Raw genomic sequence first — 18965 nt, forward strand, 5'->3', positions numbered from 1 at the left:
GTTGTGTATAATGTGTATAATTGAATAGTATCTACAATTTTCTGCTTATCCTTTAAATGATAATTTACTAACATTTTATCAAAAAGTAATGACTTTTTCTGGGTACAATGTGTTAATGTGGCGTTTGAAAATTACGTTTCTATAATTTATATAAGATGTTGTCGTATCGTTATCCAGATATTTTTTTTGCATTGTTTCTTTTATTTTGCAAATCTATGATTATTTTCTAATTCTCTGTTTGTACATATATTGTACATATTTTTAAGATGTTACAATTCTTTTTAAGAACTTATTAATAGATTAAACACCAACAATAATAAAGTATTATAATACAGTATATATGTACATTGGACACCCTGTGTCAATAATACAAGCGGAGAGGAGGCAATTCTACATGAAAGAAATAAGTTTCAGCGGCTTATTATTATTCATTCATTCATTTAATTATTTGAAATTTAATTTAAATAAATTAATAATTTAATAATAATAAATATAGAAATATTTTAAAATACAATATATATAATTTCAAATTAAATTTTTTATTATATTATAAAAAATAATTTTTATTAAAATTTTAAATTATAAAAGTATTTTTTTATATTAATATAATACATGATATCCCTTCCCTAATTTAATCTAATATTTAATTTTTATATGTTTAATATATAAATTTATATTATTATATAAATATTTATAAATTAATATAGATGAAATTTAAATTATTTATCATAATATAAATTTATATATTAAACATATAAAAATTAAATATTAGATTAAATTAGGGAAGGGACATCATATATTATATTAATATAAAAAAATACTTTTATAATTAAGTGTTAAATTCATTAAAATAATTAATAAGTTATCCATTTTTATTAATCATTTTAATGAATTTAACACTTAATTATAAAAGTATCTTTTATATTAATATAATATAATTATATTTATTTAAATTAAATTTCTATAATAAGTTAAATAAATCTATAATAAGTTATTTAAATTAAATAAATATAATAAATTATATTTATTTAACTTAAATTTTACTTAAATAAAATGATAAATATTTAAATATAGATTAAAAATAGTATCAATAATAATAAAGTATTTTTGTATGACTACAAAACTTGTGCTATACACGTAATAACGCAACGTTAGTCGTGTACTAACGCTGTATTAGTATAGTTTCATTAAAAAAATCAGTGAAACGAGTACCGCTCGTTTTCTCGATTTTCATTTATCAACAATTCAATCCTCCGTCCCGACAAGCAAATATCCCCAGGCTTAACCAGCCGGAGCTGTAATTAACCAAAAATTACGGCTCTGGTTTAGGATGCGTGCGGTTGGTTGAATTTATACAGGTTGGCAGCATTGTTCCCTCCGCAAATTCCTTGTTGATAACGATGATTTATCGAGTCTGCACTCCCGCCGCGATCTTATTAGCGTCATTATAACGATCAGTCGGCGAGACAATGCGCCCGACGATGTATTTACACAGGACGGGGAACCGGGGACGTTGATCAATCGGCGAGTTTATTGCGATGTAATTGCGCGGCCATGCTGCTCCGTGCGTATCCCGCGGACTCTGATATATTACTCTCGCCGGCGGAGCGGCTTATCGGTGCTCGCGAGCTTGAAACGCGTCGCGATTTATATTTTCGCGTTACCCGGTTAATTGTTATCAGCCTCTGCTCGTGCGCCGAGAAAGCTGGCCAGATAGGCCGATGTTTCATATATGTTTTCATACGCCGGCGTGGAATTAACCGAACGTATCAAGCCAGCATTTTATAATTCTCCCTGCACAGTTCTCTGCAATGCGAGTTTCGTTATAATTTTCTTTTCTTTCTTCTTTTCGCCAGGTCGCAACGGTACCGGCAGAATTTTTGTGAAAATCGTAGAAGATTCAAGGATAGAAGCTTGATTGTAATTACATCTCGCAGGTGGAAAATTGACTTTCTTCTCAGTTAATTAGATATCAATGCATAAAAATTACAAAACAAACGTTGATCAAAAGGTGGTTTGACAAATGATTTCAGGAAAAGGAGCTTCAACGTTTAAATCAAATATTGGTTCCATATATATCTGAAATATACGTTGTTATATTGTCAGTTTTAACATAGTGAAACCTTTGTTTCATAATATACATATGTTGGAATCATTGTACAAAAGTTCCTACTGTACTGATTAAAAGGCTTGATGGTCTTTAGAAGAGACTTTGGAAAGTCTCTTGATATTTAACAACCAGGCATCGAGTCCATGTACATTCAAAATGTACTGTTATATCTTCAGTCAATTTTTTTTTATAATATATATATACACATCTCCTTTAAAAGTTGGGTCTCTGTCAGCTAATTGGAATCAATATATCTTCGCCAACGGTATGGCAGAATTTTTGTGAAAATCGTAGAAGATTCAAGGATAGAAGCTTGATTGTAATTTCATCTCGCAGGTGAACAACACTCAGCAGAAAAATTGACTTTCCTGTCGGCTAATTAGATATGAATGCATAAAAATTACAAAACAAACGTTGATCAAAAGGTGGTTTGACAAATGATTTCAGAAAAAGGAGCTTTAATGTTTAAATCAAATAATCCATATATATCTGAAATATAAATTGTTATACTGTCAGTTTTAACATAGTGAAACGTTCATGTTTCATAATGTACGTATTTGGTTCTTTCTCAGCTAATTGGAATCATTGTACAAAAGTTCCTATAAGTGTACTGATCAAAAGGCTTGATGGTTTGACAAGTAACTTTAGAAAGTCTCTTGATATTTAACAATCAGGCATCGATTCCATGTACATTCAAAATGTACTGTTATATCTTCAGTCAGGTTTTTTTTATAATATATATATACATCTCCTTTAAAAGTTGGGTCTCTGTCAGCTAATTGGAATCAATATATCGGGAAATTCAAGCAGGTGTATCTGATCAAAAGATACATCTGACAAATGACTTTAGAAAGAGTCTTTCAATATTTCACAATCAGGCATTTCATATGCCTTTGAAACGTACTGTTATATCTTCAGTTGATGTTTCATTACAATATACATGTGTTCCTTTCCAAACTTGGCTCTTCATATACATTTGAAATGTACTTTAGTTGAGTTTTTTGTTTTATAATATACATATATCTCCTTTAAACTCTTTGTTAGCTAACTGGAATCAATATACTGTCGTGTTTTTATAATTCAGATAGGTGTATCTGATTCATCAAACGACTATTGACTTAGAATATTGATTATCAATTCCAAGTGTAAATTACAAACATTCAAAATACATAAATTGCAATTATACCTGTCAGTTTTGACGCAATTAATGTTACATACAGGTAAACATGCCATTTCCGTGCTAGTTGGCATTAACGACTTGATTCAAGCGAAAGTTACAGACACGCCCCTTGTGATTGAACATTGCAGACTGCAAGCCAGCCACCGGGTAGAAGCAAACAGGGAACTGTCAGTCCCTTGGAGGATCGACATCGCACACGATCTTCAGACACATAGAAATTGCCTTCCATCAACGTTTCCGTCTATCTCGCGTTCACCGGGACCGACACATGGACCTCGTCGTTAAAACTACTTCTCCAAGACAAATTGCCAGCAGTTAACTCGCTCGGTCCCGCCATTTTATTTTATTTTTTTTTTTTCCACAGCAGATTGAAAACTGAACAGCAAACTGACTTGGAAAAAACGTACAAACGAGAGAATTGAGCAAATAAAACTGGCTGGGAAACAAACGTACGTATGAAACGAGGCAGAAAAAAAAACTTAAATATACACGTCTCATTTTGCAATAATCTCCTCTTATCTCTCTCCTCATTTGTCCTTGTAACAAGTCTCTGAAATTGTAAACAGACTTTATGGACACTCTGTATTTTTTCCGTGGTGTTTGGCGTCGAGCGAAGACAATGAGAGAGTACATGGTTGCTTTATGTTGCCGGTGGTTTTGCGGTAATAGCGAAGCCGGTAAGATCGACAGACAGAATGTTTAGTATCGTGTGCACCAGAGGGAGACAGAGGAAAAGGCTAACCAACCGTCCAGAGTGTGAAACGCGAAACGAAATGCGAAAGTATTTAATTTCTCGTTTGGCTTTCTCAGTGGGGGGTACGGCTGACGTTAATTGACGATTAATTATTTCTGGCTGTTAACAGTGTAGCCCCACATGCACGTCGAAGAAAAATTGCACACGAAAAATTTGCTCGCGTTTGGTTAGCCGGCTAACGAGTTTACCCAGCGTGAGAAATAAGCGAGAAGTTCGAGTTTCCGTGTTTACGTGCGTTTAACGTTGAACGTCGCTTGCCTGGCGAAAAGTTGGCCGATCAAACGCAAACACTTGAAGTATTTGTTCTAAGAACGAATCAAAATCTTTCGTTTATGGAAATCGAATTGTTATAGTAGCCGCCTTTCACGCAAAACAAATCGCATTGTTTGACACCCATTTTGATCGCAAATTTCCATTCTTCCAGATCGATTATCCGAGCGTTATTCGTCTTTGTTCGATCGGGAACTTTCTGTCAGGGGCAGCAGTTCCGAACTACCGATCGTTTCCGAAATATCGAGCTTCGTTTAACTCCGAGGGGGCTTTGTAATCCTCGTGAGCTCGAGGGAGAGGGAAAATATTCGAGGAACATTTCCAATTTCTTACGTAGGCGAAAGTTGCTCGAGACGGGCCGTCAGGTAAAATCTCGTTGCTTTCCATTCATGTCCCATTGTTTCTTCGATATCTGGCGAAAAGGACGACGCAAGTTTCGAAACTTTGTTCCGCGAAAGCGGTGGGAATGTCGCGTCGTTAATTTTTGCCCTCTGAAGAAGTGGATAGGGTCAAACAAACAGGCAAATATTTTTCTCGACGCCCCCGTTTCTTCGACGAGATTTCTAGGTTAGGTTGCTTTGAAACGGCGAGTAGAACTCGCAGCTGTGCAATTTACCGATCTCGTTCGTCGAACGCGACTCGCTTCGTTCATACTGTTTTTTTTTTTATTTTTTTTCTACCGCCCTTTTGTAAATATCTATTTTTACCAAGAGGGGTCGAACGACCCCTTTGCATTTAATAATGCGAAAACAAACGTTCGAAATAATAATGATAGTAAAAGAAAAAATGATTTGTGTGGGAAAAAAATAGAAATAAAATGAAATGTTGTATTATTATATAATAATATAATATATATTATAATAAAAATTGTATATAATTATAAAATATTATAAAATAAAATATATTAATATTATTTAATAATATCTAATTCTATAATTTAATAGTAATTATTAATATTATTATATAATAATATAATAAAAATTATCATATATTATTGTAATACAATAATATATAATAATATATTATTTATACACAGTGAAATCGTAGTAAAGTCAATTGAGGAAAAGCAATTGAACATAGATGATAATTTCAAGTCGAAATTTTAGAAAGAGTTGTTGGTAAAAATAGTGTTGAACGAATCTTTATTTCTCTTATTTCTCTTGAACGAATTTTTATTTCTGAATGTATAGTTGCTTTTCTTAACATTGTTCTCAATTTCGAACAACGATATATATATATATATATTATAATATAATATAATATAATATAATATAAATTTTAACACGAATCGCAACCACTTTGCACGATGCGGTTCTTTGACCGATTCGGTAGCTTTGTAAGCAGCGTTCGCATACTTGCGTCGCATATTTGCTCTTCTTTTCTCGCTCTCTTTCCCTTTCAAGCGTTTAAAAGCACGACTGCCTCGCAGCCACTAGGCCAGGGAGAATATTTTCGTGACACGTGCCAGTCGAACTTTCGGTGAAAATATGAAACTGTACGAACGTTGCTTACGGCAGTTACCGATTCGGCAGGGTTTGATCAAATCGACCATAAAAAAAAAAAAAAAAAGAAAACCGCATCGTACGAACCGGCTGTTACACTAACCACAGAAATATCGAGATATTTCAAATGTAGGCTTCCCTCCAGTATTTAACACTGGAACAACCGAACCTGACGGATCGCAGATTTCCTTTTCTAACACAATTTTGTCAAAATTAGTAAACGAATCTATTTATTTTGATTATTACTCTTATTCGTTTCATTTTAAATTATTTTACTCGAATTATGACGATTTATATGCAGAATATTACGATATTGAAGACCGATTGAAACACAATCCAAGCTTACATAGTTTCGTAACTTGTGGGACCCACTTCCGGGGCTGATTGTAAATATACGCCTAAAAATAACGAGAACAAAGTCATATAAATATATGTCCTATCTGTCTTCGTTCATGAGATACAATGAATTTTATAAACAGAGCAAACTCTAGTAAGCTAGTTTTACCAGGGATGGTATGTTCAATTTTCATAATAATCACAATTGGGATGAAGAAAACTCACACGTTATTGTGCATTCAAGACATCAACGCCAGTTTAGTTTAAACGTACGGGCAGGAATAATTGATAAATTTTTAATTGGACCTTTTTTCCTTGATGGGAAACTAACAGGCACAAAGTACGTTGATTTTTTGAGCACGCGTTTACACGAAATATTCGAGGAAGTTCCAGTCGATATTAGACTTCGTATCGCGGTTCATGCATGATGGAGCTCCGCCGCATTTTAGCCGTGTGGCTAGGCAATTTTTAAATCGACACTTTGCAAATAAATGGATTGGTCGTGGTGGTCCTGTTGCATGGCCTGCTCGTTCTCCGGATTTGAATCCATTAGATTTTCACTTGCGGGGACATTTAATATCTATTGTACACGCAACATCGATTGAACATGCTGAAATACTACGAAATAGAATAGAGCAAGGCTTCCGACAAATTCGAGAAACACCAGGAACGATGGAGAGAGAGTAACCAGATGAATGACAAGACGCGTGCAGGCTGGTCATTTCGAGCATCTTTTGTAAAAGTAATTGAAAAACAGAAAATTCATTATACCTCATAAACGAAGACAGACAGGACATACATTTACGTGACTTTTTTTTCATTATTTTCAGGCGTACAATCAGCTCCCACAAGTTACGAGACACCCTGTATATTGATTTGGTTTTAATTAACGTCGGTAACATCCTCTTCCCCCTCCCCGAATATCTCGGAAACTGAAGTCGAACGAAGTGGTGACGTGTTAGTAAAGAAAGTTCAGAATCATGCTCTTGGCAACATATTCCGAGATCATCAAAATTCGCAAAAGGTTGTCAGTAATACTTTTAATTACTTCTTGCTTACCACTCGGGTCTCTTTTCAACGATCGACGCGCGTGATAAAATGTGACAAACTAAACCCAGAGAATATCTGAACGTTCCTTCAGCGATAAATCACGGAAATTAGAGGAAGAACTCGGGGTCTCGTTTTTACTATCGCGGATTCACCGGGCAAACTACCCCCATTTTGTCACGATCTGTCGATAGCAGACCGTTCGAGAAAGAGAAACATCCTCTGTCTCTCGTTGATCGAACGATTCGGTGTTTTCAAAAATTTATTTCCCTTATCCTCTGCCATTTCAAGTCTCCTTCTTTCCTCCTTTCAAACTCTTGTTCCCCTGCCGCAAATAGAAGAAAGTCAGAGAAATTCGTTCTCGAACAAGTAGTTCCGAAGTTTCGTTGATTTTCTCAAGAATTTGTTTATTTATTTATTTATTTATTTATTTGTTTATTTATTTATTTATTTGTACGAATAGATGCCCAGTCGATACATGAATAGGGACAAACGATCAAAATGTATAGGGTGTCTCAGTTGACTATCTGTTTTTAAAAAAAAATATATCACAGTTCGTAGTTTGAATGGGTGTTATGATATAATATAATTTTATATTATTTGTATTTATTATTATATTAATTATTATATTTGTATTTCTCATTATATTATTATTTTATTATTATATTATTATTATGTTAATTATTATCTTTGTATTTCTCATTATATTATTATTTTATCATTATATTAATTATTATATTTGTATTTCTCATTATATTATTATTTTATTATTATATTATTATTATATTACTATTTTATTATTATATTAATTACTATGTTATTATTATTACATTTGTTACGTTATTATTATATTTATTATGTTATTATTATTATTTTATTATGTTATTATTATTATGTTTATACTTATTACTATTTTGTATTATTATTTTATTACTATATTAATTATTATATCATTATTTTATTATTATATTGTTATATTATTTACATATATATTTGAATACAACTTTGATATTACCAATAATAATCAATATAATTTCTCGACACAAAGACGAGACTGTCTGAAGTGAACTGTGACTCAGAATGACTGAGAATTAAGAACAATCGTATATAATACGTACGGTATAATAATTATATATAATATATATGATATGTAACACGTTTATTAATTTCATTATTGATCGCGCGAACGAACCTATTATACACGCGATCGAATCCGAGGGATTCAAATCTCGCGTAAATCTCCGGTGGATGTTCGAAATAATTCCCCCTCCCCCTCGGGGGAAAAAATTCCCTTGCAATTAGTTTCGTAGACTCTGCGAAAAAAAAGTATTTTCGACGGTTAAAAGTGATTTTTAAGCGGATCACGTTTGTCCCGCTTAAAAACGAGAGACGCACTGGGTCGCGTCGATTCCCATTAGCATCGGCGTCGCGTAATGGGAGGCGGCTGGTCGGTCAGCCGGCTCCCGGCGTGTGCGGAGTGAAATCGCGCGGAGTCCGGGGCCAGGCCGGCGTTGGAATTATTTTACAGCAAATGGCGGAACGATGTCGCCTTGATTAATCTCACCGCCACCGTCGCGCCGTCTCACGGCATATCGTATGTTGTTGTTGCCAAGTTGGGGGCGGTCACCGAGAGAGATCGAATGACACATAACGAGAGTTATATGTACTTTTGCAAGCACGTGTTTCTTCTTTTTTTTTTTCTTTCAATTTCTTATTACTCTATCTGGAAATACAATTGACGGATCTTTCTCCAGGTATTTTTTCTTTTTTTTTTCTTTTTATGTATATAACTAGCAAAAGAAGAAAACGAACAAGCTATTATTTTTTTTTTTTTTCAGTGGCCACCCTGTACATAGCTTCCGCGTTTCTCGAGGACGTTTTAAAATCGATTCGTGTCGGCGTCTTCCCGGCTGGAAACGAACGAGAAGGAGAACGTATTGCGAACGTTTTCGGAATCGTGTTCGGCCGTTCGGCGGAAGCCGTTGTCGGGCCAGGAGTCAGTTCGAACAAAAAAAAAGCGATCCAGTGAGATCCATCTATCGTTCGCGCGCGTGGCGAAACTCGATTACTGTCGGTAAAGGAGAGGAGAAACGTTAACGAAACGCGAGAGGACCCTCCCCCTCCCCTGGATAAACAAATACAGGAGGAGAGAAATAAAGGAGGCGAGGGAGAGAAAAGAGGTCTAACGAAGCAGAAGCTCTTTGGAACCGGGTTGCAATCACGGAAAGCGGGGGGCTGGGGGCTGGGGGGGGGGGGGGTGGGGGGGGGGGGGGAGGTGGCTTTTCAAACGGTGGTTCGATCGGTGGCTGCCGCAGGAACAATGAGAGGATCAGTTACTGCATTCAGCCCTCGTGACAATGACGAGACCGAAACGTTCGTGGCGTGGAAGAGGTCGGAAAAGAGAGGCGCGATTGTGTCTTCCCCCCCCCCCCCCTCCCCCCTCCATTCTGGGTGGGAGCGTTCTGTTCTGTGAAAACCGACGAATCTTCGACTAATTATTGTTTCAATTCCTAGTTTCAGTCCGAGAGAATCTGTTCTTTTTTTTTTTTTTTTTTTTTTTTGCTCGACGGGGGTGAATCGTCTGGGGTCGTTTCGAATGGGTACACGAACGAAAGTTTACGAGTTGGACTCGTTAGAATTCTACGCGCGAGTGACGACAGAACTCTCTCTCTCTCTCTCTCTCTCTTTCTCGGTAGTTTTTACTTTGCTTTATTTCCCTCGAGCCGGTGAGTTTTCGTATCTTCCTTCTGTCGCCAGTTAACTCGATCTTCCGTCCGGGGGAAAGATCGAAGGATGCCTCGAAGCAGTCGCCGGGGCTCAGCGTTAATCTCTCGGAGAACGTTAAACTGATTCTCTCTCCGTCTTTCAGTTCGGGGGCGAAGTTCTTTTATTTTTCTTTTTCTTTTTTTCTCTTCTTTTTTCTCTCTCTCTCTCTCTCTCTCTCTCTCTCTCTCTCTAAAGGGAGTTAAAAGCCCCGGGAATCCCTGAGAGTTTTCATTTTCTTCGAAAGTTAATCGGATCATCGCCGAAGGTACGGACGATTTTTCTCCGACAATTTTAATTTCGAGTTCGTTTCTGCTCGAGCGAGCGGTGATTTATTTCTCTTTTTCTTTCGTCGTTTCTTCGCTGCGACGCGACGGTGGCGTGCAACGAGGCACGCAACAGTTACGCAAAGTTTCGTCGATGAAACTTGAGCAGCCGCGAGACGTTGCGCGAGGGGTGGCTCGATTCCCGGCGTAACTCGATTTCCCGCCTGGGCTTGCGATCGCTCTCGGCTGCGTTTAAACTCCACCCACCGCACCGTGTTCGACACACGCCACTTCGCGGAAGAAGTCGGCGTGCAGAAGTAAAAACTCGGCTGGATCCAGCTTTCTCGTTGACATTTTACCGGAATCCTATTAATTCGTCTTTTTTTTCTGTTATCGATCGATATTTTAGGTTATCGACTGATTTTTTTTATATTATCGATTGATATTTTAGGTTATCGATCGATATTTTAGGTTATCGACTGATTTTTTTTATATTATCGATCGACATTTTAGGTTATCGACCAATTTTTTTAATGTTATCGATCGATATTTTACGTTATCGATGGATATTTTAGGTTATCGACTGATTATTTTTATATTATCGATTGATATTTTAGGTTATCGACCGATTTTTTGACGATATCGATCGATATTTTAAGTTAGCGATCGACATTTTAGATCAACGACCGATTTTTTTTAATGTTATCGATCGATAGCTTATTAATTACTTTTTTAATCGTCGACGTTTACCGAGCAGATGGACCTAGAGATCGTTTCCAAAGAGAACGTAAAATACGTTGATCGAAGAGAATATTTCGTTACACAATTGTTACGAACAGAAATCGCATTTCTCGAAAGAAATAGCTCATTTCGTGGAAAGTATCATTGTACGAATGTTAGTTTACAAGTAATTATATCAAGCTTGGCAACTTAGCGATAAACAGATGCATAAATTCTCGCGTGATTGCGAAAACCAGCAACGAATTGAACCGCTCGTTTATATCGACAATTTGATCCCAATGTTTATACCGACAAGTGCCGTGTCTGTTATAAAAAAAAAATTATACAGTTACATAGGAAACGTCACCGAATGGCGTTAACACCTCTTATTCGATCGAAAGCTGGATTCTACTCACGAGAACATTGTCGTGGCTCGTCGCTGCCGTCGCCACAGTCGTCGACGACGTTGCACACCTTGTTGAGGGCGATGCAGCGACCATTGCCGCATTGAAACTCGCTCAGCCGACAGGAAAGCACCGTCGTCGCCATTAGAACGCAGACGAACACCGGCCAGTGCGTGTCTGCAATCCAAAAGATCAGATATTTCTCGTTAAACGTCGCGTTTATTATCGACAGCTGTCAGAAGGAGTTTCGCGAGAAAAATTTCTTACTGAAACATGCTTCGACTTGGGTTCATATCAATCTCAAGGTGTAAAGAGAATTTATTTTTAATTACATGATTAAAAAAAAAAAATTAAACATTTTTGTGTACGTAACAACGAATCTGAGTGGTCGAAGATTTCTTTCGTTGTTGACATCGATCACTCGATCAAGAATGACAGTTGTCACAAATATTTTTCATGAGAAGACTCGGACGATTAATTGAAATTTGTTTTAGAGAAAATTTTTCAAAAAATCATACGATTAGACAATTGAACATTTTGGTTACGAATGACAATTGAAATCATTCTCGTTTGTCGATGATCATTATTGTCGAGAGTTTATAGAATTTTACTCTACAGTTATCGACGAGGAAAATTCTGCTTCGGTCGAGAATTATTTATCGTCGAAAAATCGAAAAAAAAAGAGGCTGCTCCGAATAATTTAAAAAAGACGGTTCCCTCTGAACGAAAACATTTTTTAATCAAAAAAAAAAACACTGCAACTTCCCTTATGAATAATTGGAATCCTTGGAAAATAACAGTGATCGCGTAATTCGACAATCGAGAGTGAATTCCCTACGGCGATCCCTCCCTCGCTCGTCCATTTTCGTTCCGCAATTAACAAATCGATACTTTGCCTCGTTCATACGGGAAATATTACCCGATTCTCCGCTAGCTGGGAATTTTTTCGAAGCTTCGGAGCACGGAGCGGCTCGTTCGAATGAAATTCGAAATGACGGATGGATGTTCGCTCTGTTCGCATCCAGCCGTGAGATGTGAAACGAGAATCGAGCGAGTCGAATATTTACGTTAGCATTTTTAGGGATTCGGCGTTGTTTGCGCGGCGCGCAGGCGATTCCGAACCGGGTTGAGGATCGGTTTGTTTACGCGACACGACCGCTGCCAAAGCGGCGGGCAAACAAACGCATTCGTCTTGGCAGAATACGCCGGTGAGGCACGCGTGGAAATTTATCATTGGTCCCGGCGACACGCGTTCGCCTCTTTTCTTCCCCGTTCGGCGTCAAACGTTCCTGAAATTGATTTAACCGGTTTCGTAGATGTGCACGTTGGCAGACAGTCGAGAGAATGCAAAGAGAGGCGAGCAAAGACGCGCGATTTGTCCGTTTGATTGACGGCGAACGATTTGTCACCGAGAGAATTCCACGTCCTGCGGGATGCCATTCGAAACCGGTCCCATCCGAGAATAGACGAGTCTTACGTTTGCAGGGCATGTGGAAAACTGGGGCGGAGGGGGGAGATGCAGGGCGCGTCGGGCCCCCCAGCTGGAAACAACGTCACGATGAAGTTGTCACGAGTGTGACGACACCAGAAAATACTGGTGTTTGATGATATTTTAATTGCATTATTGTAATTGCTATTACAATGCAATTATATAATATATTATATTATTATATTATTATTATATTGTTATATTATTATATTATTATTATTATATTGTTATATTATATTATTATATCATTGTTATTATATTAATAGATAATTTTATACAATTTTTATAATTTTATATAATTTATATAACGTTGTTTTATATAATTGTATTTTATTATATTTACTGTAATTGTATCTTCCCAATTATTATAATGTCGTTAATAATATTATTATAATGGTATTTAATAAGATTTCAGTTCCATTATTGTATATTAATATATAATTACATTATATATTACATTATATATTATTATATAATTACATTATATATTAACGTATAATGTTATTATTATAGTAGTGTTCATTTATTAACAAAGTCTATTATTTATATGGTACTTAGTTTATATAATTTTATTCATATAATTTATATAATGTTATTTTATATAATTGTATTTTATTGTATTTACTGTAATTGTATTTTCTTAATTATTATAATGTTGTTAATAATATCGTTATAATGGTTCTGTACAATATTTCAATTCCATTATTGTATAATTACAATTATAATATAATTACATCATATGTTAATATGTAATTACATTATATATTAATATATAATGTTATTATTATAATTGTATTTCATTCTATTTATCATAATTGTATTTTCTCAATTGTTATAATGTTATTACTGTAATGATATTTGATAATTTTTATTCTGTTATAATAATTATTATTAATGTAATTATTATTATAATTATCATTAATATAATTATATATTATGTTAGTATGTAATGCCATTGTTATAATTGTATTTATTAATTATAGTTGTACATTCTCAATTTTTATAATGATATTTAATAGTATTTTAATTCCATTATTATAATGTAATGTATATGTTACATTAATATATAATATTATTATACAATATTTCTAGTATTATTAGTATTATTTCTAGTATTATTATACAATATAATTATATATTATATTAATATGTAATGTTGTTTATTATTATAATTGTATTTTAATATATTTATTACAATTGCACTTTCTCAATTATTATAATGGTATTTAATAACATTTTAATTCCACTATTACAGTGTAATTCTATGCTATTAATATATAATATTATTATTCTAATGTTATTATACAACATAATTACATATTATATTAATATGTAATGTTATTTGTTATTATAATTGTATTTTATTATATTTATTACAATTGTACCTTCTCAATTATTATAATGGTATTTAATAACATTTTAATTCCATTATCACAGTGTAATTCTATGCTATTCATATATAATATTATTATTCTAATATTATTGTTGCAATTGTTACTATAACATAATTATATATAACATTGATATATATAATGTAAATATTATAATGTAAATAACGTCTTGAGGTACATACGAAACGCCGTGACTGATAAACTAACCGTTTATTATATATCATTCTCACACGACATTAAGGTCGATTCACAAACGAAGGTGAAGGTTATTGAACAGAGGAATTGCAGCGCAATCAATAATAACTGACAATTACGATTATTGTTCGAGAAATGATGTCTTAAGCTAATGTAAAAATCTGATATAAATGTTTCACTACAGTTCCAGCACTAAACTTCGGGACTAAACACCCAGTATAGTCAACAAATGTCGAATCACACGGTTTTACATTTATTACAGAAACGAAAGCTGCTCGAAGGAGGAAGACAAGAGACATTTTCGAAATATACCGAGCAAACCAAATGCCGGATACGCTCGTGGTAAGAAGAAGGGGCTCCATCGGAGAAAGTTCGCCCGAAGTTCGTCAGTGATTGTAGCCGGCAGAATGACGCCTGTCCAACTGAGGGAAATTCATTTTTTTTCCCCGCGTGTGTCTGTGTCTTCGCCGATTTTTCCATTCGGCCGAGATTCTCCGTCGCCGGAGGAGGAAAGGAGGAACGAGCAAGTGGCCGAAGAAGGAGGAGGAGGAGGAGGAGGAGGTCGTGTTTCGCGGAATTGTGGGATGCAAGGGGAGGACGGGACGAGGGTGGGGGATCGATAAGGGTACGGATATCGAGGCACGTCCTCTCGATTTCCGGCGACGAGGACGACGTCGATCCGAGCCAGGTCCAGATACACCTCGGACGTTATCCGGTAGACGCTCGTTTTCTCTCCTCGATTTCTGACTTCCTGCTCACGTATCCCCAGTGTCCACTTCCTCCTCCTCTTCCTCCTCTCCCCCCCCCCCCTCCCCCGTCCTTGCTCGTCGAATTAATTTTCCAGTAGCTTTTTACCGGGCGAAAAGAATCTGGATTACTCCAGGTTGTTTTTTTATAAATATCGTCGCGTTCATTATCCAAGATTCGCGAGGTATGTGAAAGAACTGAGGATTATATTATCTTTTTGTGATACTAGAGTGAAGAATTTTTTATGAATATTATTTATTATGAATTCTAGATGAATGTATATAAAATAGGAGTATGGAATAGAGATGTATAAAATATATATAAAATGATATAATGTGAAAATATAAAATAGAGATATGAATTTTGAATTTTATATATTATTATACTATATGAGATGTTTTATAATATTAATATTATTATACTATATATATAATGTTTTATATATGATATATATGAATATATATAATTTTAATAAATAGTATAATAATGTATTATAATATAATACAATATAGTATAATAACGTATTATAATAGTATAATAATATAATATAGTGTAATAATATAACATAATATAATATAATATAGTATAATAACGTATTATAATATAATATTATATAGTATAATAATGTATTATAACATAATATAATACAATATAGTATAATAACGTATTATAATATAATATAATATAGTATAATAATGTATTATAACATAATATAATATAATATAGTATAATAACGTATTATAATATACTATTATATAGTATAATGTATTATAATAATGTACTATAATGTAATATAATATAATATATATAATTTTGATGAAATATAATAATAATATATTATATATATATGAATATATATAATTTTAATAAATAATTTTGTATAATATTATACATAATTTTATATAATATACATGAATATAAATATTATGAGTTTTATATGTGTATTTTATTTACTATATTAATAACACTTGCAAATTTAATATGCTATATTAATTACACTTGTATTTAATATACTATTAATATACTTATTTAATATACTATTAATATACTTATAATTAACAACAATAATATACTATTAATTAATATACTTTAATATAATATTATAATTATAATTATTAATAATAATATACTATTAATTAATATACTTTATTATTACTTTATTATTACTTAATATACTATATTAATTACACTTGTAAATTGCATACTAATTCTTTACTAGGTATATGAACATAACTGAAGAACTGTCTAATAACGATGTCGATAAAATTGTCGACAATTTAAACTGTTATAACACATCGCAAAAATCACAAAAGAAGAATCACATAACGATCCGCTGGGTCTCATTTTAATGCGCAAAGGTCATTACTTCTGCAGCCGTGAGTTTCCTCGTCCTTTTCCAAAGATGACTTTACATCACGTAGCGAGTGGAAAAATAAAGGTACTTTCGTCCCGAGGATCGTGGAAACTTTAAACGTTTGTAAAAACGACATAAAACTTTTCTCGCCGTTATCTTAGAGTCTCTTCAACGATTTCTTAAAAACCGTGCAATGTCGTTTCATCTTTTCATGTATTTATATTCATATTAATTATCATATTTATTATTTATATTTATATTAATTATTACATTTATTATTTCACTTGTTAAATTTATTTTTCAGACTAAATTTCTATACTTTAGAAATATCAAATATTACATATTAATAATTTCAAATTTATTTATACAATTTTTCCCTTTTTCAGTAAAAACTACAATTTATATAATTCATGGATTATTAAAAAGCTCTCCTCCTTTTAGTCCAATAGTTTTAGCTCAACTTTTATTAACATGATATCCATCGATACATGGCGCTGGTGTTCCAAATGCTCTTCCCCATCGGTAAAGTAATCTTTTTTCTATTGATATTCGTTTTGGGGGGAGGGGGCAGAAGACGGATTCCAGGTTTTTCAACGTACAACGCGAGCAGAAGCAACGGAACGTGCAATTTCTTTCCGAGTACAGCGCGCTGGCAGCCGGCAGCCACTTGGCGGGAAACGAGAGGGGCAATAAAAAAGGGAGAGAGAGAGAGAGAGAGAGAGAGAGAGAGAAAGAGAGCAAGTGTATGGCGAACGTGCAAGGGCGCGAGGGACGAAAATCGAGAATTCAGAGGCCAATTATTCGGTCCGCTCGAACAGCACGCGGAAAATTAAACGGTTCGAGGGCACTAGAAATAAATACTTCGCCTCTTTCGTGCCACCTACTCTGTTCGAGGGTGCTGGGAAAATTACGAGTATCGAGGGGACTTTTGAAAAAAAAAAAAGAAAGAAAAAAAAGCGCGAGAGAGAGAAATATTTTCACCCCCGATGCACCATTTTTTTTTTCCTTTTTTTTCGTCGAGGAGATTGGCTCTGTCGAGGTGCGAGACTGCGGTTTTCTTCTTCTTTTTTTTTTTCTTTTAGAAAAGTGCGAAACTTTTACACGAAGTACATTATTTTTTTATATTATCAGTATTAAGAATCGTGACAGTAGTAAATGGCGATTACAAGTGATGGAAAATTTTTTTTTCTGTTTTGACTGTCAGCTTACAATAATTTCAATAAAGTTATTTCAAATAAAATGAAGTTATTGACTGTCTGCTTACAATAATTTACAATAAAGTTATTTCAAAAATTACGAGCAACAGGATAGGAGTTTCCATTACCTAGAATTGTAATTACTATATTTAGTAACATTTGTAATTACTTTTTATAATTACTATATTTACCATTTAATTATAAATACAATATTTTTAATTGCTGTAACTACTAATGTTAATTACTGTAATAATATTTTTATAACTACTGTAATTACTATGTAATTACTCACGAATGTAATCGAAATAAATTCCTGTCGTCAGTAATAGTTATTGGTAACGAAATAATACATTTCTCTTCAGACACTCTATTATCATTATTTGTAATCAAAAACATTTTAATCAGAACATTTCTTACTCTATGATTTTTTTTCTTTTACTGTCACGATTTTCATAGTTATTAATAGTAGTTATTACTATTCATATCTAATTGGCAAGGAATGGTTGAATCATTTCATAAATTGATACATTTCAAGTTCCAATTTCAGATAACTCTTCGTCATCTTCTCTGAAATTTCTTTCGCGTGTATTTCAATCGATATCGATTTCGTCGACGATTTGGAACCTCGTGGCTCTCGATTGGCGTTGTTATCTGAGCGAGGCAGCGAAATATGTATGCAGAGAGAACCGCGGTGGTTTGAAATTTCCGATTCCCGGAGACCGAGTCGTTAAATTTCGAGGAACTGAAACAAAACAGGCTCGGCAAGGTTGTTTGCCGGCAATTTGCCTGACGCGTTTCCCCGACAAACTGGATTTATTAATTTATTCGCTGACTCGCCAGGAAATCATTAAGAGACACACCGGTGCTTCCCTTCATCCTGTTTGCTGATCCTTTATTCATCAGCTGCAGGGGAATACCACGGAGGAGGGATCGCGAAGAAGCAAACCAGAGAAACCAATCGAATCAGCGGTGCGAGTTTTTTCCAACTGGAACTCGCGTTCTCGACTTTTTCTTTTTTAATAAATACATTTTAAAAATACATGAGCTACTTTGGGCTTGCTCTGGGAACGCGAGAGCGGTCGCTGAAAATTTTAAACTCTTGTGCTGGAATGACGTGGAGAATTTTTCGTCTCAAAGTTGCAATATTCTCTCAGTTTTAGGTATATTTAAGTATAATTCAGACAAAATAAATGATAAATTTATTACTTCTTAATAATTTCTATCCGGTGACATCGTAACGA

At 34.2% G+C, this 18965-nt stretch overlaps 1 protein-coding gene across 1 annotated transcript in view; it reads right to left on the reverse strand.

Annotated features, from left to right (window-relative positions):
* Positions 1 to 18965, reverse strand: part of LOC122529886 — a 251889-nt gene that overhangs the window by 54824 nt on the left and 178100 nt on the right. The window contains exon 4 of the mRNA XM_043656393.1: positions 11365 to 11529. Coding sequence (XP_043512328.1) covers positions 11365 to 11529 — 165 coding nt within the window. The remainder of the gene's footprint in view (positions 1 to 11364; positions 11530 to 18965) is intronic.

The sequence above is a fragment of the Frieseomelitta varia genome, unplaced genomic scaffold (assembly GCF_011392965.1).
Source record: "Frieseomelitta varia isolate USP_RPSP 00005682 unplaced genomic scaffold, Fvar_1.2 scaffold_314, whole genome shotgun sequence".
NCBI classification, from domain to species: domain Eukaryota; kingdom Metazoa; phylum Arthropoda; class Insecta; order Hymenoptera; family Apidae; genus Frieseomelitta; species Frieseomelitta varia.